This window comes from Lissotriton helveticus, chromosome 6 (genome assembly GCF_964261635.1).
Source record: "Lissotriton helveticus chromosome 6, aLisHel1.1, whole genome shotgun sequence".
Classification (NCBI taxonomy): Eukaryota; Metazoa; Chordata; class Amphibia; order Caudata; family Salamandridae; genus Lissotriton; species Lissotriton helveticus.
Genome location: NC_136067.1, coordinates 1837561191 through 1837584809, shown reverse-complemented (window position 1 = coordinate 1837584809; position 23619 = coordinate 1837561191). Strand labels below are relative to the sequence as shown.

The 23619-nt window shown below is 47.9% G+C and overlaps 1 protein-coding gene across 1 annotated transcript in view; it reads right to left on the bottom strand.

The window, feature by feature from the left end:
- The window catches only part of PPP2R5A (protein phosphatase 2 regulatory subunit B'alpha), an 836659-nt gene that overhangs the window by 103301 nt on the left and 709739 nt on the right, over window positions 1–23619 (bottom strand). Inside the window, exon 11 of the mRNA XM_078649746.1 lies at window positions 23445–23572. Within this exon, the coding sequence (XP_078505872.1) occupies window positions 23445–23572 (128 nt within the window). The remainder of the gene's footprint in view (window positions 1–23444; window positions 23573–23619) is intronic.

The following is a 23619-nucleotide window of genomic DNA, read 5'->3' as shown; positions in this document are numbered from 1 at the left end:
TCGCTGAATTGTGTGCGTGGTACCGGGGGTCTGTAGACGAGGGTGCCTCTGAGGGTCGTCTTAGGGTCGGTGTGAATCTGGAAGTGGAGATGTTTGGCTGCGGCGAAGGAGTCGTTGGCGTCGATCGTGATGCGGATGGTGTTCCTGTGGACGATGGCGATGCCACCTCCGGTCTGGTTGATGCGGTCCCTCCTGATGATCTTCTATCCGTCCGGGATGGCGATGGCGATGTCGGGTGCAGAGGAGGCGTTCATCCAGGTTTCCGTGAGGAAGGCGACGTCCGGTGATGTAGCGTCGAGGAGGTTCCAGAGTTCCACGGCGTGTCTGTGGACGGAGCGGGTGTTGATCAGGATGCACTGGAGGTGGTTGCTGCTGGTGTTTGTCTTGGCGGGTGCGGGGCAGGTTCGGAGGCAGGTGAACTTGCAGGTGCAGCAGGTGAAGGGTCCGTGGGTGCGTCTCGGGGTGGCTCGGCAGCAGGCGTGGGTCCGGCCGGCATTGAGTGCGTTGAGAGTGGCGGCGTCGTAGGTCAGTCGGGTCGTCTTGCCTCGGCGGGGAGGGCCAGGGGTCCTGGCGCTGGACGCGGGCCAGGCGCGGACGGGCGCAGACGGGCTTACCTTTGGCGCACCTTCGGCGCTCCCGCTGCGCGCTGCGCGGTCGCTCTGGGGGCGTCATAAATAAGGAGCCGGGAGGGAGGAGCAGCTGGGTGGCGGGAGCGGGGCGGCGAATGGAATCCCAGGGGGGCGGGGCCGCAGGGAGGCAGCGGCGGGAAATCCCAAGAAGAAGCGGGCAGCGGGAAATTTCCAGGAGCAGCGGGAAATTCCCAGGAGCAGCGGGCAGCGAGCGAAGGAATCTGCAGGCAGGAGGCGGCAAAGGCAGGCAGGAGCGGCAGCAGTAAGTGGGGCGACCAAGCCCTGTGGAGGGCTGAGTCCTTCAACGGCATACCTGACTCCTCGCTGCAGCGTCGCTTGGCGCCGCAGCTAGAACTGCACAGAAGTGTAGTAGGGCTCTTCTCGCGGATCAGGCTGGGCCGCTTAAACACCGTTCCAAAAGTTTGCCTGCTGTAAGAAGGCCTCAACCTGGTAAGTAATATATGCCAGGAATTTATTGAAGGAAACACGTCTCCCAACATTGAACAATGCCTTGCTAGAAATCTCACCTTGCCCTACGCGTTTCGTGTTACCACTTCCTCAGGGGTTGCAGGCACACTGGAAACAAAGTCACAGCAGTTTTTGATTGCATTCTTTTCATAACTAAAGTCTCCGCCTCAGTGGGCGTGGCCCATCGCTAGGTCTGCTGATATTTGAAGTGCCATCATTTTTCTACAGTTAGCATTCGTTAAATTGCTTCAATTAAGTAAAGTTCAATATCCCAAGTGGGTGGCGATGACTGTTCGTGTTGGAATTGTCATCACAGTCCTTCAACGGCATACCTGACTCCTCGCTGCAGCTAGAACTGCACAGAAGTGTAGTAGGGCTCTTCTCGCGGCTCAGGTTGGGCCGCTTAAACACCGTTCCAAAAGTTTGCCTGCTGTAAGAAGGCCTCAACCAGGTAAGTGATATATGCCAGGAATTTATTGAAGGAAACACGTCTCCCAACATTGAACAATGCCTCGCTAGAAATCTCGCCTTGCCCTACGCGTTTCGTGTTACCACTTCCTCAGGGGCTGCAGGCACACTGGAAACAGTCACGGCAGTTTTTGATTGCATTCTTTTCATAACGAAAGTCTCCGCCTCAGTGGGCGTGGCCCATCGCTAGGTCGCCACTGAGGCGGAGACTTGGCTGCCCCAGAGTGGGCTAAAGAACGGTGATGGATTAAACCCAGATCTGTTGACTGGGTGTGAGTGTTTGATTGGTTCAGATGCTCCGTCCATCACCACCCCCTTTTGTACCACCTCCTGAAGCGGCAACATCCTGAAAGGTTGACCTTTGATGAACTTGTTCAAACACATTAGGTCCATAATTTGCCTCATTTCCCGTCTTTTTCTTTATTAAAAAGAAATGAGAGTAGAAGCCTAGGTTGTGTTGACTGCTTGACACCTCTCCGACTGCCTGGTTGGCAAGAAGCAGACTGATTTCTTTTCTGAGAAGTGCAAGATGACAGTGTGCAGTTTTCCAAGGAGGGAAATTATTAGGAGGTTGTTGAAGAAATTCCAGGGTGTGGTCATGATGAAAGATGTCTAACACCCATTTGTCGGAAGAAATGGTATTCCATTGTGCCAAAAATTTGGAGCAAGTTTGAGCCAATTTAAGTGGGACTGGGGTGACTGATGCCTGCAAATTTTCATTGCCTCCTGTTGGCATTGTGAGCCTTTCCTCCAGACTGGTGCTCTTGGGTATGCTGGTGTGGAAGTTTGGCGAAAGGACTGTGTGGAATATTGCAGCCGAAACCACTGCTGATCGTAGGGCTGGAAACGCTGATGGAGATGGGGGTGAGGAAGAAATTGGCCTCTTCCTTGAAAAGAAGAAAGGAAAACGCTACTTACCAGTATGCATCTGTTTTTGGCATGTAGAGCTGCAGAATTCATACTTGTGCATAGACCACCATCTAGTGTTGGGCTCGGATGTTTGCAGCTGTTGTCTTGGAAGAAGTCTTTGTAGTCACGAGATAGGCCACTCCTCCCTTGGACGATAGTGCGCATGGGCATCTACTCCTTCCCCAGATTGTTTTTCGCCATGAAGGGATATTATGTCGTTTGTAAGAAACAGAAACGATGTCCATGTGTAATGTATCTTAGTAAGATAACAATGGAACAGATGGAGGCACTGGGGTGGTGGGTGGGCGTATGAATTCTGCAGCTATACATGCCAAGAACAGATGCATACAGGTAAGTAGCATTTTCCGTTCAAGGAATACGAGCTGCAGAATACATACTTGTGCTTAGACTGTATAGCAGTACTCTCCCTTAGCGGTGGTGACCTGTATCAGTTGCAGTGGTTTGAAATAGTGTTTTAAGAACAGCCTGGCCCACAGAAGCCTTTTTTGCCTGCATGTCTACACAACAGTGTTTGGTGAAGGTGTGTGTTGTAGACCTTGCTGCTGCCTTCAAAATGTCATCTAAGGGAATGTTCCGTAAGAATGCCATGGAAGCCCCTAGTTTGCGTGTTGAGTGCGCTCTAGGGGGAATTTTTAATGTGCGTTTTGCTTATTGGTAGCATATTTGAATACATTTGACTATCCACCTGGCAATTCCAGCTGTTTGAGATGGGGATTCCTTTATGAGGTGGAGAGAAAGCTACATACAGTTGGTTTGTTTGTCTAAAGGGTGTGGTCCTAGCGATGTAATAAAGTATAGCTCTTTTGACATCTAGTGTGTAAAGAGCTCTCTGCTACAGAATCTGGTTTTGGGAAGAAAACGGGTAACTCCACAGATTGATTGAGATGGAAAGCAGAGATTACTTTGGGAAGGAATTTTGGATTTGTTCTGAGAACCACCTTGTTATGGTGTATTTGTAAGAATGGTCCTTGTATAGTTGAAGCCTGGATCTCACTTACTCTCCTAAGAGAAGTGATCACGACTTGAAAAGCTACTTTCCATGTAAGGAATTGCAATTCGCATTTGTGTGAAGGTTCAAATGGAGGGCCCATGAGCCTAGTAAGGACAATATTTAAATTCCACACTGGAGAGGGTGGGACTGTAGGAGGAATGATCTTTTTAAGTCCTTCCATGAACGCTTTGATAACAGGCACCCTAAACAGTGACAAATGTTGTCTGTTTTGTAGGTAAGCGGCGATGGCAGCCAGGTGTAGTCTTATGGATGTATATGCTAGATTATATCTTCATATATGCAGTCAGTAGCAAATAATGTTTTGAAGCACAATTTACATACCTTCGGCAACGATATATCTGTAAGAAACAGTAGTTAGTGTTAGATTCCTTATCTTAGAATATCCCCAGGCGTCAGACTGGATCCGGAAAGTTTTGCGTAGCAGTACCCTTGCGCGTCGGTAAGCGTCGTCCGCGGTTCCTCATCCGTCGTCGTTGGCGCCGTGATGACGTGGGAGTAGTTAAACGCCGCCCTCGCGCGCTGACGTCAGTTCTTATACATAGCTTTTCCGTGCCAGAAACACAGAGCCATGATAAAAACCAACACTGGTGCCATGAAACTAGGGCCCTCAAAGGAATTACCTTAACCCTAGATATCGGTTTACAGAACGGGGATGATGGGTGGGGCGGTAAGGAATCTAACACTAACTACTGTTTCTTACAGATATATTGTTACTAAAGTTAAGTAACTTGTGCATCTGAAAGAAACAGGTTTGTGTTAGATTCCTTACCTTAGAATAGATACCCCAGCAATACCAACCGCGGTGGTGGGTCTGCGAACCAATGATCACACCAGAAAGTCCTGGAGAACGGAACGGCCAAAGAAGCCATCTCTCCAGACTTGGCTGTCCAGGCAGTTGTGTCTAGCGAACGTGTGCAGCGAGGCCCACGTAGCTGCCCGACAGATATCCTGCAAGGGGACTCCCCAACCCAGGGCAGTAGTAGCCGCCATGGCCCGAGTGGAGTGGGCACGGAGCCCCACCGGAGGCTCCTTCTTAGCCAGAAAATAACAGGCCTTAAAGCACAAAACGACCCATCGAGAAATGGTTCGTTTGTGCACCGCCCGTCCCTCCTTAGAGCCCACGTAACCAACAAAGAGCTGGTCGTCCACCCGGAACTGGCGTGTGCGGTCCAAATAAAATGAGAGCGCACGTTTTGGGTCCAGACGGTGGAGCCTCTCTTCCTCTTTCGAGGGATGCGGAGGCGGAAAGAAGGTGGGCAAGGTGATGGACTGCCCAATATGGAAGGCTGTAACAACCTTGCGTAGGAAAGAGGGACGTGTTCTTAAGACAACTTTGTCCGGATGGACAGAAAGGAAAGGAGACTTAGAAGAAAGAGCCTGGAGCTCGCTCACCCTCCTGGTAGAGGTGATGGCAACCAGGAATGCAGTCTTAAGAGTAAGAAGACAGAGGACAATTGTGAAGTGGCTCAAAGGGAGCACACATCAAATAAGTGAGAACAAGGTTCAAGTCCCACTAAGGCATCACGAAAGGAACAGGAGGAAACATGTGAGTGATGCCCTTCAAGAATCTATTTACAACAGGGGACATGAAAAGAGAAAGCTGATCAAGAAGCCTTAAGAAGGCTGAAATGGCAGAGAGATAGCCTTTGATAGTGCCCAGAGCGGAGCTCTGCTGGGCAAGTGAAAGAAGAAAGAGGAGAACCTCTAAAAGAGGGGCAGAAAGGCGATCCACAGCCTTTGCTGTACAACATGCCACAAACCTGTTCCACCAGCAGGTGTATACCGTCTTTGTGGAGGGACGTCTGGCTGCCAGAATGACATCACAGACTTCAGGAGGCAAGTCAAATGGCCTCAACTGCCGGCGCTCAATCTCCACGTATGGAGTTGGAGGCTGGACAGGTTCGGGTGGAGGACTGTCCCCTGCTGCGACAGAAGGTCCTCCTGAAGAGGCAGACTAATCGGGGGATCGCCTGACATGCGGAGTAGCTCGGGATACCAGTACCTTCGTGCCTAGTCCAGAGCCACAAGGATGACTTGAGCCCGGTCGCGCCTGATCTTCTTCAGCACTCTGGGTAGAAGTGGTATAGGCAGACAGGCGTACAACAGACCGCAACTCCACTTGCGACGAAAAGCGTCGCCGAGCGAGTGCCGCCTTGGAAATTCCAACGTGCAGAACTGATGAAATTGCGCGTTCTCTTCTGAGGCGAATAGATCTAACCAAGGCTCTCCCCACTGCCGATAGACACCTTGCCCCACGTCCGAGTTCAGATACCATTCTTGATCCATCATGCACTGACGGCTGAGTTCATCCGCCCTGGCGTTCAGGGAACCTGCCAGGTGTTGAACCACCAGGGTGACGCCCTGGTGTTCCAGGCATTGCCAGAGGCGCAGAGCCTCCTGGCAAAGGGTCCATGACCCCACCCGCCCTGTTTGTTGCAGTACCACATGGCGGTGGTGTTGTCCGGTAACACCTGCACCACACTTCCCCGGACAGAGGGAAGGAATGCCTTCAGCGCAAGCCGGATCGCCCGCAGCTCCAGAAGATTGATGTGGAGCCGGGACTCCGCCGGAGACCAGAGGCCTCTGATCTCCGCCTCTCCCATGTGGTCCCCCCAGCCCAGGAGAGAAGCATCCATCACAACTACGTGTTCCTGTTGGGGTAGGGAGAGGGATCTGCCGCTGACCCAATCGCGGTCTGTGAGCCACCACTGCAACTGTCTCGCAGTGCCCTCCGAGATCAGGACATGGTCGGACAGGTTTCCCTGATGCTGGGCCCACTGAAACTTCAGGTCCCACTGCAGAGCCCGCATCCGCCACCTGGCGTGATGCACCAGAAGGATGCAGGAGGCCATCAGCCCCAGGAGCCGCAGCGTCAACCTGACCGAGACCCGGGATAAAGGCTTAAAGATCGGAATCAGAGCCTGAATATCCCGAACCCGCTGTTCGGGAGGATAAACCCGAAACTGCGCTGAATCCAGAACCGCTCCGATGAAGAGGAGCTTTTGAGAGGGACACAGGTGTGACTTCGGCACATTGATGGAAAACCCCAGCAAGTGCAGGAGGTCGGCTGTAGTCTGGAGGTGGCTGACGACTGTCTGGGACGAGCCCGCCTTCAACAACCCGTCGTCGAGATAGGGGAAGACTGACACCCCTAATCTGCGCAGATGAGCTGCGACCACCGCCATCACTTTTGTGAACACCCGTGGGGCGCTGGTTAGGCCAAAGGGGAGCACGGTGAACTGAAAGTGCTCGTGGCCTACCGTGAACCGCAGGTAACGCCGGTGGGCCGGCAGGACGGGGATGTGGAAATAAGCGTCCTGCAAGTCCAACACTACCATCCAGTCTCCGGGGTCCAGGGTAGCTAAGACCTGAGCCAAAGTCAGCATCTTGAACTTCTCCTTCCGGAGGAAGCCGTTGACGTTCCGCAGGTCCAAGATAGGGCGTAGGCCCCTTTGGCCTTATTGGGAACCAGAAAGTAGTGAGAATAGCAACCACACCCTACTTCTGGCCCAGGAACGCGTTTGATGGCCCCCTTGGCCAAGCGGGCCCATACTTCCTCTTGCAGAAGTTGCAAGTGATCCCCCGACACGCGGTGGTACTGCGGTGACATGGCTGGAGGGGTCACCTCGAAGGGGAGGGAGTAACCCCTTCGGACAATTTGCAGCACCCACCTGTTCGAAGTGATGTTGCGCCAGTGGAGGAGGTGATGGCTGACCCTGCCCCCACTGGCGTCAAATGGGCCTGAAAGCTCGGACTAGGAGGGCTTTGAGGCAGATGCTGCGGGGGTGGATGTGGACTGGCCTCGCCGTTGTCCCCTGGCACCGCCACGGTGGTTACCATGTCCGCCGCCGCGCTGGATGTTAGTCTGCGGCCCGTGTCTGGCAGGACGTGAAGGGGCGCCCCTTCCTTGGCCACGAAAGGAGCAAAAGGCAGAAGATGGCTGACGCTGGGCCGAAAGGCCCAAGGACTTGGCCGTAGCCTTGGAGTCCTTGAAGCGTTAAAGCGCATGATCCGGCTTGCCACCAAAGAGGTGGCTGCCATCGAACGGCATGTCCATGAGGGTGTTCTGGACATCAGCCGAGAAGTTGGTGGACCTCAGCCAGGCGTGGCGGCGAACCGCCACCGTCGTTGACATCGCCATGCCCAGCGAGTCCGTGGTATCCAGCTAACATCGAATGGAATACCGCACTGCGTCTCGCCCCTCCGCAAGGGCTTGAGCAAGCTCTGGCCGGGCCCCCTTCGGGCACTCCGGCAGCACGGCCGCAACCGTATCCCACAGAGAGTGGGTGTAACGGCCCAAAAAGCAAGCGGTGTTGACTGACCGCAACCCCAAACTGAGGGAGGAGAACAGTTTCTTGCCAAACTGTTCATTCCATTTGGATTCCCGATCTGGGGGTGCAGTCGGGAAAGCGGACTGGGAAGTAGAGGCCTGGATAACCAGACTCTTGGGGTGGGTGGACAGAAAACTAGGGTCGCCCGGAGCCGGGCGGTGGCGCCTCGCGACGTTCCTAGCGGGCCTGGACCAGGTGCCCAACAGGACGTCCGTGAGAGCCTCATTAAACGGCAGTTGAGGCTCCGGAGAGCCTGCCTGCGGTTTAAGGACCTCAGTGAGGATATTAGACCTCACAGTCGTGACGGGGAGCTCAAGAGCCAAGGCCCTGGCCGCCCTCGTCAACACCACACTATAAGCAGCCCCCTCCTCTGTAGCCACGGTAGGAGGGGAGACAAAACCAGTGTCAGGTTAAGTGTCGAGACCACTGGCTTCCCCTGGCTCATCTGTCCAGTCCTGAAATGACTGACACACCCATGTCAGAGGGTCCTCAGACCCCTCCCAGTCACCCTCGCCCTCCATCAGGTGCAAAGGATGGAGCCGGATCATAGAAGAATTGCTCTTCTGCCGGCGTCGAGCGATGCTGGATCCGGACCAGGGGAAGAACCAGGGACGGCGCCGGGGGGGGCACCCTAGGGGTCGATGCCGGCGGGATCGTAAGGTCGACCAGCGGCGACCCGGATCCGGATCCAGTGGGGCCCTGCGGTGCCGGGACCGAAGTCGCCGGCTGAGCCGGGGCCGAAGCACCCGGCCCACTTGGGCTCCCAGCCGGGACCGTGGGGTCCGAAGGCACTGCAGAACCCGACGGAGGAGCGAGCGACCTCATGGCCATGAGGAAAGCATCGATCTCCTCCGACGTCGCGTTCGGCCCAGGGACTGGCGGGTATGGAGCAGGCCGCGATGCCTGCGGCTCCGGTGGAGCTGCGTGGGCAGTGTCGCCCGAACCCCGGGCCGCATCGCACGAGTGTCTCTTCGACTTCTTGTGCCTCTTACCTGAGGACTTGGAGCCTGACAAATGGTGTCGACTCGTCGAGCTGTGACAACGGTGGCCCCGCGACCAGTCCTTCGACCCCCTCCTGGACCGGGAGCAGCGTGGGGCTGACTGCCGGATCTCGAGGCGCTCATGGGACCGCTCCTGCCTAGCCTTCGACGTCAGAGCCCGGCAGTCGGGGCACGACTTGTCGTCGTGGTGGGCCCCAAGGTAATAGAGGCACCGGCGGTGAGGATCGGTAACCGACATCATTCGGTGGCAATCGGTACAGGGCTTGAACCCGGGCATCCCTAATGGCACAGAGAGTCGTAAAGACTCGAAGAGAGATCAAAAAGGATCGAAAAAGTTTAGTCAAAAAGTGACTAAAGTACTGCTTTTTCCGGATCTTCACTTGTCGGTGCGGAAAGAAGAACTGACGTCAGCGCGCGAGGGCGGCGTCTAAGTACTCCGACGACGTCATCACGGCGCCAACGACGCCGATGACGGACGCGGAGCCGTGGACGACGCCTACCGGCGCGCAAGGGTACTGCTACGCAAAACTTTCCGGATCCAGTCTGACGCCTGGGGATATTCTAAGGTAAGGAATCTAACACTAACCTGTTTCTTTCAGATTTGAAGCATCTAGTGTGTCCATTTTATTGTAATAGCAGTAAATACCAAATCTCTTCCATTTGGCTGCATAGCAAGCTCTAGTAGTAGGGCGTCTTGCTTCTTTAAGGATGTTCATACAATCTGGTGGAAGGTTAAGGTAACCGAACTCTAGGACTTCAGGAGCCAGATTGCCAGGTTCAGTTGAGCTGGATCTGGATGCCTTATCTCTCCATGGTTCTGTGCGAGAAGCATTGGGGAGAAGTGTAGTTTTTGGTGTGGTACTACTGAGAGTTTCAGGAGTGTTGTGAACCATGGTTGACGGGCCCATGTTGGAGCAACTAGGATCATTTTGAGAGACTGCTGTTTCAGCTTGCGTACTACTAATGGAATGAGCGGGAGTGGCGGGAAAGCGCACGCAAATCTGCCTGACCAATTCATCCATATCGCATTGCCTTTGGACAATGGGTGTGGATACCTGGCGGCGAAGATTGGGCATTTTGCGTTTGTGTGTGTGGTGAACAGATCTATGTCTGGGTGGCCTCACATCTGAAAAAATGGATAAAGAATTTGAGGATGAAGTTCCCATTCATGTATCTGCTGTGTCTGGCGACTGAGCAGATCCGCAATCTGAATGTGTAAGCCTGGGAGATGTTCTGGTAGGAGGTGTATCCTTTGTGGGATGGCCCATCTCCATATGTTCTGCGCTAGTTGAGAAAGCTGCAGAGAAAGTGTCCACACCCTTTTTTTAAAATATATAATACATTGCTGTCATTTGTCCGTATGGACAAGGACAGTTTTGTTGATAAGATGTGTATGGAAGGATTTCAATGCCAGAAATATTGCTAGCAATTCAAGGTGATTGATGTGGAGTAGTTTTTGTTGAGGGGTCCACCTACCCAGTATTGTTTGGTTTAAGAGATGGGCTCCCCAGCCGGTGAGTGATGCGTCGGTTGTTAGCACCAACTGTGGAACTGGCTCTAGGAACGGCCGCCCCTTGGAAAGGTTTTGTGTGTTCCACCACTGCAGAGAGCAATGTGTGAGGCTGTCTACCAACACCAGATCTGAAAGTTGACCTTGAGCCTGGTTCCACTGACGTGCTAAGCATTCTTGTGAAGGGCGCATCTGAAGTCTTGCATGAGGTACTATGAGAATGCAAGAGGCCATCATCCCTATCAGCTGCTTAAATACCCGAGCTGGTAGTGAATGTTGGGGCAGAAATTTTGTGATGAGGTTTTGTATACTGGCTATCCTGACTGGATTGGGGTATGCCACGACTTTGGAAATCTCTCTTGTGGCCCCTAAATACTGATGTTTGTGGGACAGCTGGAGATGTGATCTGGTGAGGGTTATTGTGAAACCCAAGTTGTGAAGCAGGTGAATTGTTCTGCAAGTGTGGTGAACACACTGATTGTATGACTTGGACTTTATTAGCCAGTCATCCAGGTATGGAAACATATGAATTTGTTGTCTTAACAAGTGGGCGGCTACTATTGCCAGACATTTTGTTAAGAATCTGGGAGCTGTGGTCACTCCGAATGGGAGTACCTTGAATTGATGGTGCTGACTTTCCACTAGAAGCCTTAGATATTTCCTGTGAGCAGGGTGTATAGAAATATATGGAAGTAGGCGTCCTGGAGGTCTAGAGTGGCAAGGAAGTCGCCTTGTTGGAGTAGTGGGAGGACCTGTTGAAGAGTGAACATGTGAAAATGATCTGTTTGTATGTGAGGTTGAGTGGTCTGAGATCCAGTATTGATCTGAGAGTATCGTCCTTCTTTGGGATGAGAAAGTAAAGGGAGTAAACCCCCGTGCCTTGATGCTGGAGGGGAACTGGTTCTATTGCATGCTTTTGGAAAAGTGGTAGAACTTCTTGTTTGAGAAGTGTTAGATGTTCTTTGGACATTGACATTGTCTGGTTGGTATAGTTGGAGGAGTTGCAGTAATTTCCGGGCAGTAACCATATGGGATAATTTGTCTTACCCACTTGTCTATAGTGATGGAGTTCCAGACAGGTAGGAACCGTGATAGTCTTCCTCCGACCGGAGTGGAATGGTCTGGAGGGAGCGGAGGGAAGTAATCGCTTGATAGTAGGGGAGGTTCAGTTGTTGTTACCGCAACCACTCCCTTTATTATTGCGTCTGTACACCCCCCTCCCCCCATAAATATCCCATTGGGGGATATTTGTGTAGGGGTTTTGTAGGAGGAGGAAGTAGTGTCTGTGACAATGTTTTTGGATCTGCCCCTATAGAATGAGCGATGAAAGGAACCTCGTGTAGGCTGAAACTGTAATGCTCCCGTAGATTTTGCAATGTCTGTGTCTTTTTTCTAGAGTTGTGTCCACAGCTGGGACAAACTGTTCTTGATCGAACGGCTGATTTAAAATAGTTGTTTGCACTTAGTTTAAACCCGGAAATGCGTAACCATGCATGTCTGCGGAATAAGACACTGGTGTTAATAGATCTAGATGCAGTGTCTGCTGCATCGAGGGCACATTTGATGGATGCATTTTTAATTAACTTTGCCCTCCTGGACCAGATCATTGGCTTTGGCCTTGTACTGGTCAGGAAAGTGTTGGCTAAGACCTTCAAGCTTGTTGTAGTGAGCCCTGTCATATCTGCCAAGTAGTGCTTGTGCGTTAGCTATCCCCCAGTGATTGGCTGCTTGGGAGGCAACTCTTTTACCTGATGCATCCATGACTCCTTATCTGGGGGTGGTGCATCACCAGAGGTTTGGGAATTTGCACGTTTTCTTGCATTGGACACTACTAAAGTATCTAAGGGGAGCTGTCCTTTGATCTATACTGGATCTTTAGGGGCAGGCTGATATTTTTTATCAATCCGGGGATTGAGAATCCTGGTCCTGACGGTGTCTTTAAATATGTTTGGTGCATGTTTAATGACACCTTTGAGCATTGACAATGTGTGTATTGCTTTATGTGACTGGGCAAAAGTGTCCAGTAGGTAGTCTTCTTCCATACTGCGCAGATCTATTAACGAGCTGACTAAATCCTATACTATTATCTGGGGGGGAGGGTGGCTTAGATGGGTATGAATCTGGATCAGGAAGGTCTGGAGGATCTGTGGGATCATCGTAATCGTCTCATGTATCCTGTGGTGGGGTAGTATGATCATCAGGGTCATCAATGGATCCTTAATGTGTCCACCCCATCCTCATAATCATCCTCATCCTGTGGTGGTAAGGGTGAGCATGGAGAAAATCTAGAAGAGGGTATAGGAGAGTTAATAGGAGACAAAGGTTTAGTAGGAAGGATAGGAGAAGAGGGTCTTATGGGTGAGGTTGCAAAATCTCTTCTTTACAGGTACCTCAGGTGTGGGTGAGGTATCAGATGTCTTCTTTGTTGGAAGACTGACAATATGGCCTGTCTTAGGGGCCACATGTAATGTTATTTGTTTAGCATCAAGAGGACCAGGCCGAAACAGTTCTTCCTGCTGGTCTTCTTTCTGTGCCGATTTTTTCGGTTCCCAGCATGGTCTTGATTTGGTCTCTATAGCTGTAGGAGGAGCTTTGTGCTCCTTTGGCTTCGAAGTCAGAGCAGAGTCAGAACTTTTCTTTGGATCCAAGGATTTTTGGTGCTTTTCCTGTTCCGAGGTCTAATGGTGTTTCGGTGCCAAAGGGTTCGGCGTCGAGGCCTTTTTGGGAGTAATAGAGATGTGTATCCCAGATTTCAGTACCAAAGGTGTTTTCTGAGTACTGATAGGAGGCTTGCTCGGTCCAGGGTTGCCAGAAGGTTTTTCTTTCGTATTCGGTGCCGGGACCGGAGGCAGGGCTTCTGAAATTTTCTTTCGGTCTCGACTAAGGCCTTCAGGCGAAGTTTTGACCGGAGCCTTCTGTTCTTTGGGTGGGGCAGGGACAGGGATATTTTTACTCACTTGTTGCCCTGGAGTGATGTGGTCATCAGAGTCGGTGTCGTCAGCTTCGGAGATGATCTCAAGCTCTTCCGAATCCTCTGCAACGTCGGGGCCTTCATCGAAAAGGTCTTCTGGCACCGGTGCAGCCTGCTGCGCCATTACGTGTTGTCGAGAACGGAGATCACGGATGGTTTTCTTGGGTCGAAAAGAGGCGCAGGCTTGGCAATCCTTTTCTTCGTGCTCTGGTGATAGACAAAGGTTGCAGACCTTGTGGTGGTTACTGTGTGGAAATTTAGCTCAAAACTGGGGGCATTTTTTAAATGGAGTCCTTTGCATTAGCCGTAGGCCCGATTGGCGCTGATAGGCCCAGCGGCCTGCGTCGACTACCGCAATTGAGGATTTGTGATTTAGCGCGTCGAAAAGCACTCAAACGTAACAATACCGTCGAGTGTGATAAGTTGCGCGTCGAAAATATGTTCGGAAACACGGTCCCGAACTGGAGCGCAGCAAGTCACATCTGAACCCGATGGCAGAAAATAACAATCTGAGGATGGAGTCGATGCCCATGCGCACTATTGTCCAAGGGAGGAGTCTCCTATCTCGTGACTAGAAAGACTTCTTTTAAGACAACACGAAACTGCAAACATCCGAGCCAAACGCCAGATGAAGATCTATGCACAAGTATGTATTCTGCAGCTCATAGGCCTCGAACATTTCTTTTGCTGCAAATTAGCCAAGGACTTGGCTTTGTCAGTGTCCGATACTTGAATGTAGCACTTCATCACTTCATCCACGTGCTTGCCGGATAGATATTCGCCATCAAACTGCATATCTAGCACTTTAGCCTGAACCTCTGGGTGGAATGTTGCCCTAAGCCATCTCTGTCTTGGCAACACAGCAGCACCCGCCATTTGCCTTAAGGTGGTAGAAGAGATGTCCAGCACCACATCTATGATCTCTGATGAGGCTCTTTCTCCTTCTGAAAGTATATCGTTCTCTACTTCTTCTTAACCTCGGGCAGATATTCCAGCAAGTGGTGATGTCGGACCACATTTGCCGGTCATAACTCCTGAGGATAGCCATGGCATTGGAGGCCCTGATGGCTGTTGCCACCAGCATGGAGAATCTCTAATATTATCCAACCTATGTGCTTCCTTATATGGCGGGGCAGCACATGGCGATGCATGATTTTTGGATCTTCTTTGGGCGGCCAGCATAATAAGGGAGTCAATTTTGGATGGCCAATAAGACACGCAGGAGAGTCCTCAGGTACCCTGTATTTCTTATCCAATTCTGGAATAACCGCTGGAACGGAAGCTGGAGTCTTCATCAGCTTAAGACCCTTGTGCCACAGGACGTCCACTATGAAGACTGCTTCAGTGGAGCGCAGCGTAGTTGCCTTGAAGTCGTATAAAAAACACTGTCTGCTTGACGGGCATGGGGAGATCAAAATGTTTTGATGCCCGCTCTAAAAGGTCATTAAAACCGCCAATATTTGTAGTCGGCAAATCGGCCATCGTCAGAGTGGGAGAAGGTGGCTTGAGTGCCACATAGACATTCCATTCGTCTCGGACATCTGGGTCCAACTGCATCTCTCCCTCTTCTAGTGGCTGGTCACCACTGTCCAGAGCCTGTACAGGGATTTGCAAGGGTGGTATGGTCTTCTGTTTTGGCGGCACAGGCATAGCCTGCTGATCTGATATGACGTTAAGTTCCTTGTGTTCAGGAGGTGGCTTTTGAGTAGCACCGGCCTTAGTGAAACACTAGTAATAGTCACTGAGCATCAGAAGCAAGTCCATGACTAGACATATAGGGATGTTAATGGAGGGCTCCTGCTGACGCTCCTTCTCCTGTTCATCATAAGGATAGACATGGAACAGTCTAATAACTGACAATGGGCCTGTGACTTTGACCAGGAATGATACCTGTGTGATGCCTGGTGATAGATTCACCTCCGGGCCATGGGTCGCCTTTGAAAGCATTAGAGCGCATTGGTCACTTGACTGACTTGTGACTGGAGCTCAGTTACCAAAGATATACCTCCTGTGAGTCTACAACAGGCATCTGCTTGTGGCAGAATCAGCATGGCTTACAGCCTGTTGTTTTCGGAGGGGACATCGTTTGTTAGCACACAGTCATGTGCAATTTCAAAATTGCTAGAAGACTTAGGAAGGTGGGAACTGAGCTACAGATGTGCACCAGAAGGCATGGAAAGAAAAACTGACAACAGGCATTATGGTGGCGCTTATATTTGACTCATTAACAGAGGTATGAAACGTGCATAGTGCCATCTACAGGCACGCAAGGGATATCCTGATAGTGAGGAATCTATAGTTCGAAGTATCCATAAGAAACTGCCACTTTTGGGTAGGCAGAGATGAAACCCCTGAATGGCTATACCTTCATGCGAACAGCAGAAAAAGGAGCAGGATCCACAGGACAAGACAGATTTAGAGATACAGTACGCCAAAACTAACTTCTGAAACACCATGACCAACATAGTCAAATGGATGGGAGACAAATTCCTCCAACTGAAGTCCGACAAAACCAAAGTACTGATCTTCGGGAAGTACACCTGTGCATGGGACCACAGCTGGACTGAAGTCAAACTGAGAGATTACCTGTGCAGTACTCCCAGCGTACTTCACAGGCTAGGTCCGCAGATATAGTATCACAAATGAATCATGACAACAGTCCAGTTGATCACTTATCTGGGGGTACTTCTGGTGTCATCCATTTTACCTCATGACGACAATCAATCCAAAGGTATGCAAGATCTTGTCATTGCTTGGCCATGACCTTTTGCATAGCTACTGTCCAGAATGCAAGACATTTAATGAAACTTCAACAACGCTTACATGACCACTGCTTGCAATAAATGAACAGGAGGGATGACAAACTGAAATTGACTGAAGTGGAAGCTCCATCTCTCTCATTGTGGTGCAAAGTAGCAAACCTTTACAGGATGAACCGTTTCAACAAAGCCTACCCATTCAGACGTTAGTGACAGCTGCCTCGCTGTAAGGCTTGGAAGCTCATCTTGGGGATCTATCTATTCATTAACGATGGTCAATGAAAGACAGACCGTACCACATCCCAGAGCTCAAAAACCTTCAACTATTGCTGAAAGCCTTTCTGCTGTAACCCTGGCTGGAAAGGCTGCCTAGGTCTATAAGCCAACCCTCCGATATAGCCTCTACACATATGGAACTGATCAGGGAATTGCTTCAAAAGCCCCAGGTAACTTGCTGTGGCCCTACTCTCTTTAAACCGTTCCAGGACAGAAAAAGTCTAGACACACAGACTGGCATGTCCATCAAACATGCTTTCACACCACCAGAAAATCTGGTTGTCCTCATCCAGGCATGTCTTCATAGCACAACACTGGTATCAAATGCTTTGCCAGTGCAGGTCGCAGTGTCTAGGCCTGCACAGATAATGGATGTTTCAGCATCCCTCTCATCCTTGACTGTCTGAGATAGTGAGGAATTAAGGACCAAGGCTCGCACTAACATTGAAGTGTATTTTAGTGCAAACAGACTACACGTTAACAATGCAATACTAAGCAAGCAAGGAGGAACATGATTCATACCGCTGTCAAGAATTTGGCTGTGGCTTTTGGTCAGAATCATTTACATAAAAGCAATTCACCTTCCAGGAAGCCAGAAGCAACAAGAGGATTTCCTCAATAGATTCTCAGCGGAAAATAATGATAGGGAGTTAAAGACTACAAAGTATTTCAGCATGCATTTTCAGAGTGGAGCTTCCCAAGAGTAGATATGTTGCAAGATGACAAATATCTTAGCTTCGAGTATATGGAATGGAAACAAGATGGGGCTTTTTGAACAACTGACCAGGGCCGGTACTTTACACTTTACCCAAATTTTCTAATTCCATCAGTAACACAGAGTGCTCCAGGGCAGCCAAAACAATGGCTGTTTCTGGACCGCCTGTATTTCTCGATAGATATACACATGAAGCTGCCACACAAACTGCGCTTGTCAAGCAGGTTTCAAGGTTGATTGTTCCAGTTTTGTACTTAGAGGCCAGTGATATGCATCATTGCCTTTTGATTATACAGGTGGATTTTTATCTTCAAGCATTTATTCAACTTATTTTCTCACAGCAGTTTGAAGACTGCATGCATTTAAAGGCTCATGTCAATCAAATAATCTTACTTTTTTGTTTTGTTTTTATCTTTAGCGAATAGACACTTTTCTGCTCCCAATGAGCGCTCTGCCTCGTTTACCTAAAATAAGTTAGCCACTGACCCATGGCTACATGCAATTGCACAGAATCATCTTTAGAACTCACTTTGACTAAACTTGGATTAAGACTTTTCTGAGCTCCATTCAAACTATCAAACATAAAATGTCTAACCACTAAAATCACAACCAACAACCTAGTGACAACCAGCCAGAGGTTTGTCCTCATTTACAAACGCAAGCTAAAAAGCTGCCTTATCTGTGTTTCACGAATTCTTGATTGTCCATATACTATTGCAGCACATTTGCTTCAGACTCAATCATAAATGTTTTTAACTTGAAAGTAACTTCATACAACTTATCACCGAGTTGTCAGTCTGGCTGCTGCAGGCAGTTCGAAAACAACTTCTATAACTCCAAAAAGATCCAAAATGCTCTACTTGACTTTTAATTCAACAGTTTTGTTGCAACTGGTAAATCAGAGTAAATAGAAGAAAGGGTGTGCTAAAGAGCCACCACAGCAGATATTTTGGGGCGGTTTAAATTAAGGGTGGGCATTTCTCAAATGATGTCCTGTAGCGTAATTACGCATAATTAAGCAAGATTAAGCAGAATTACACATGGAACACAACCCAGCATTAAAGCGCAATTTCCTTTGTGTAAAATGCACCCTCATACTCAATTTGGACCAGAGGAGGCATTTTGCGCTAAGAAAATCGCTCTTAGTACAACAGAACTCAGACAGAAGCAGTCGCTTGCGAAATTCGTTGTTCTTGTGCTCCTGCAGTATGATTTTTGTGCCAAATTACTCATAATTACACAAGGAGTAATTGTAGTGTGGACAAACGACAGCCACAGTAAAAGTAAACGTTACTTTATTTATAAGATAACAAAGGCCCGCTGGGCGCAGAAAGAAGAACAGCATCCACCTTGAGAGTCAGCTGTCAACCGTCAGACAGTCACGGTGACGTCACATAAATAGACCCTGAACATTCCACGATGACACCATATGATGTCAGATCATGGAGCTGGAAAACATACTATGCTCATAACCCCTTGCATAATATTATAACACAATACCAGGTACAACACCTCCTTTTCTTCACATTTGAAAAACAGAACAGTCTCTACTCCATTACATAGTCCTGGAATCTTTTTGGCAAGTTGACAACTCTACCCCTTCTGGATGTTAAACCCACCACAGGTGTAAGTGCAACGTCCCCCATGCCTGCTGCAAAGGAAGTAGCTCCTTCTTGGGTTGGGCACATCATAGAGTCTTCCCGGGCTAGAACAATGTCATCATTTTCAACAAATGAACTCCTAGACCTTACCAACTGCGGCGAACAACTGGGTCTGGCAGCAGCATTTGACTGTTTTTGCGTTTCAGGTATGTCTTCCCACTCAAGCACACTATCATCACATCTCCCTTCCTCCTTTTTCATTATTATCTCCTCCTGACCTTGTTTCAGTCTTACCACATCGTCTTTACTGCGCCATCCTTCGCCTACTATGTACACAGCACCACTAGAAACCTTACAGATCCTCATCGGTTTACTGAACTTAGATTCACCCTTGCTTATTGATCCAGGTTTTCTTATCAACACCCAATCTCCTGGTGTCACATATTTGTCTTTCACCCTGTTCACCATGTCAGAGTATGCCTTGGCTTTCATCTGTTTTTTTTTCAATGTTCTCTTTTACTTTGAGCTCTTTCTCACGTATTTCTGTCGACTCGACATCGGTTACTTTCCATCCACCTATTTTGGGTGTCATGATGTTGTTACACACTCTACCTCTCATCAAGAAGAATGGAGTTTGTCTAGTAGTTTCATTAGGCGTATTGTTGTACGTGTTAATCTTCGTCCTTATGAACTCTTTCACATCCATTTCGTTGGCAATAGCCATTTGAATCCCTTCTTTGAAGAACCTGTTCATTCTTTCAACTTGGCCGTTGCTCTTAGGACTATACAGTGGTTTCTTTTCTTGAGTAATACCAGAGTTTTCTAAAAATTCCCTCATCATATTGGAAACTAATTGCAAACCATTGTTCGACACCAGGATTTTAGGTTGACCCTCTTTGTCAAAGACTTTTCTCAAAAATTTAATGACTACATCTGTCGTTTCAGCATTCACAAATGTATAACTTATCCATTTTGAGTAGTAGTCCGTCAATACTATCAAGTGTTTGCAGTCATTTGGCAACAAATTGAATGGTCCTGCAAAGTCAATTGCAATTTTAGCCCAGGGCCCATCTGGGATTTCAACCTTTTGCAGTACGTTCTTTTCCATCCTCCAATGCTTATCTGACTTTAAACACTGTTCACACACATCTATGTAGTTTCTTATCTCACTGTCCACACCCGGCCACCAATAATGCATCCTTATAATGTTCCTAGTTGCAGTGATACCCGGGTGTCCCCTGTGTGCCAGCTTTATGATTTTTTGTCTGAGTCCATATGGTGGTACAAAGACTTCACCTCTTTTCAAGAAACCATTTTCCAACGTTAGTTCTTCACTTACTTGTTGGAAACTTCTCAGGTCATTTGGCATGTTCCTTATGGGTGGCCATTTAGATCGCACATATGTGTTCACTTTTGCTAATACAGTATCCTTAGCCATGCTCTCCTGCCATTCTTTTTCAGTTATGGATCCTTCACACATCATTGTGGCATCGATGAGTGCCACCACACATTCTGTGTCATCCTGCACCTCTTCTTTTTGACTCCGTATGGGCAATCGTGATAAGCAGTCTGCTCTACTGTTCTTGCCCCCTTTTATGTGCATTATTTTAAAATTAAATTCTTGTAGTTTTGACATCAACCTTATCAGTCTTGAGCTGGCATTGCCATTACCTCTACCTTCACCGTCCATCATGTATGTTAAAGGCTTATGGTCAGTGACCAAAGTGAATCTTTTTCCCCATAAATAGTCTGTAAGCTTGTGAACAGCCCACACACATGCTAAAGTTTCCTTTTCAATCGTACTGTAATTGGTCTGTCTCATTCAGCCTCCTAGAGATGAAGGCAATAGTGTTTTCTTTACTTCCCTCTTTCTGACAGAACACAGCGCCAATTCCTTCAGCACTAGCATCCACAGTTACTATGTTCTCCGATTCTGGGTCATATGGTTTCAGAGCAGAAGCATTTGCAATTTCCTCTGACAGTTCTAAAAGCCTGTTCCTGCTCGTTCATCCACTTAAACGCCACGTTTTTTTTAACAATCTCCTGAGTGGTTCCACCTTATCTGCATATTTCTGTATAAACTTGCCATAATATTTACTGAGGCCGAGGAACGATTTAAGGGTTGCCTTATCTTTGGGTTCCGGGGCCTCTCTTATGGCTTGTACAAGATCTTCTTTTGGCATGATACCTTCTGCTGTTAAGATGTGACCCAGATATTCGATTTTATTCGTCATAAATTTACATTTGTCCTTTGAGACAGTCATGCCTTTCTTTTTCAGAACTTCCAGCACCTTTTCAATTAGTTTCACATGGTCCTGCTCGGATGCTGAATGCAAAAGAATGTCATCTTGAAAGGCTTTTACCCCTTTCATTCCCCCAAACAGGTTGTCCATCAGTTTCTGGAAAACACCAGAGGAGGATGCTAATCCAAATGGAAGTCGCACATACCTATACGCTCCAAATGGTGTTATGAAAGTAGTTAATCTTTTAGACCTTTCAGATAAACAAACTTGATGATACGCAGCCCTCAAGTCAATTAATGAGAAGTATTTTGAACCTGACACTGACTGGAGTATGTCTTGAATTTTTGGTAAAGGATGACAATTTACAATTATATTTTTGTTTAGTGACCTCAGGTCCACACACAACCTAATGTCCCCAGTCTTTTTTTTCTTGGAAACAACAATGGCAGAAATCGATTCGGACTCATCTGCTTCCTCAATTACCCTTTCTTTCATTAATTTCTCTAGTACATCCTTTAACTCTTTTTTTATAGACAAAGGAATGGTCCTCACTTTGTGCTTACATGGTATGGCTCCTTCTTTCAATTTAATGTCATGACTGAAGCCTTTGACACATCCTATTTCATTTTTAAACACATCCTTATATTTGTCCAGTGTTATTGTCAAGTCAACCTTATCCTCCTCTACACACACACTATTCACCCATTCCTCACTCAAGACAATTGGGTCTTTGGCTCCAGGTTTTAAAATGACTCCTAACTGGGCTAGATCTCTCCATCCCACTAATATTTTCCCTGGTGGACATTCATATTCGGGCAGGCTGTCAAATACGTCTGCCCAGCTTTTCCTAGTAACCCAAATAGCAAAGAACACTTCCTCTCTGCATCAAATGCTTTCCCATCAATGGATATGATGTAATTTTCAAATGCCCTAACCCACTTCTTCCACTTCATTGTGGGTTTCCCAGGCACATCCAGAAAACGTGGTGGTGCACATATATTATTGCTTTCGGCCATGCTTTCCTCAGATATCCCTGTATCAGGTATTTCATAAAGTTCTATTTTATATATAGTGTTCCTTTATGTTGTATTACTTCCTCCACACTTTGTTTATGTTTGATTTTAAAGGTATATTTCCTTACGTTCTTGTCAGCAGACTATGCCTTCACTTGCTACAGTATTTCACCATGTTCTGCTATGGATTCAATTTACCGCTTACTGTTTTCTCTTCATTTGCACATTGGTAACGGACTTACTTAGTTTTATCCTTTCCTTTAAGTTTGATCACAGTTTTTCATTAGCGCATCAGCGCTCGTTGCATTCGTTTATCGCCTCGTCAATACTTACACAGAGGCAAGGACTACATTCAAAATGGCCTCACGCAGTTCACGCTCTATGACGTATGCTGCAGCTGTCCAATGGGTTTCTTGTTCACCTATCCCAGCATGCCTCACGCGTACAGCTGAGGTGATTCACTGAGCCTTCAGTTGCTGCCTGACACTGACAGGAATTCGCGCCAAATCCTTAGGTAACACAACAGCCGATTCTTTACTTGAGTTAGCTTCACTGTACCATGCTCGTTGATCCGCTGATACTCTCAAAGCTTACAGCTAGCGCTTAAGTTAAAATGACTCCTTACGCTTATTTCAGCGCTTGTTATTTTACACGCAGCTAATATTCTTATGCGTATCTGCAGCGCTTCTTTTAACTCACACAGCTTACTCCTCTCACAGGTGGCGCCTTTCAGCCATAACACGGGTACTTACTCCGCGTATTATTCTTTTTTTCTTTCTTTGATTATAAAGTCGATTTCGGGCTTCTTAAATCAAACCCTCATCCTTATCAGATATTTCACCCGCAGGCCCTTGCCGGTCCGAAGTCCTCGTCGCCAATTGTAGTGTGGACAAACGACAGCCACAGTAAAAGTAAACGTTACTTTATTTATAAGATAGCAAAGGCCCGCTGGGCGCAGAAAGAAGAACAGCATCCACCGTGAGAGTCAGCTGTGAACCGTCAGACAGTCACGGTGACGTCACATAAATAGACCCTGAACATTCCACGATGACACCATATGATGTCAGATCATGGAGCTGAAAAACATACTATGCTCATAACCCCTTGCATAATATTATAACACAATACCAGGTACAACAGTAATGTTTGGAAATTTTGTGCCAAAAGAGGAACGCAAATTACCAAAATTATTCAGATTACTCCTGTATTAATAAACCTTTCGCCCAGGACTAGTTTGAGTAACATTTTCAAAATCTACAGAGTATAAACTTCTACTATAAGAAACTGACAAATCACCATCAATTAGTTTCCCATCTCAGTCAGATTCCTAATGTAAAAACACACTTATTAAATTGCACCTAAAAAGAGAAAGAAAACATGCTCAAATGGGTATAATATATGAAAAAATCATTTTCACCACAACATTCAATTTTAAATGACTAGTAGTTTTCATTCCATAAATGGTTCGGCAAAAAAACATTAGTAAAATAAAATAATGAACTGAACATAATACATACGGGTTCCAGTGTTCTTTGGAGATTTTGTATAAACTACCAAACATAATTGGTAGAATTTTGTCAATGTTCTCCTCAATGAGACTTAGAATATATTCGTTATTCCAAAAATACAAGGCCCTTTCTGCAACCTGAAATAAAAATTTAGATTTTGACCTACTAAAACAGGTTAAAAATA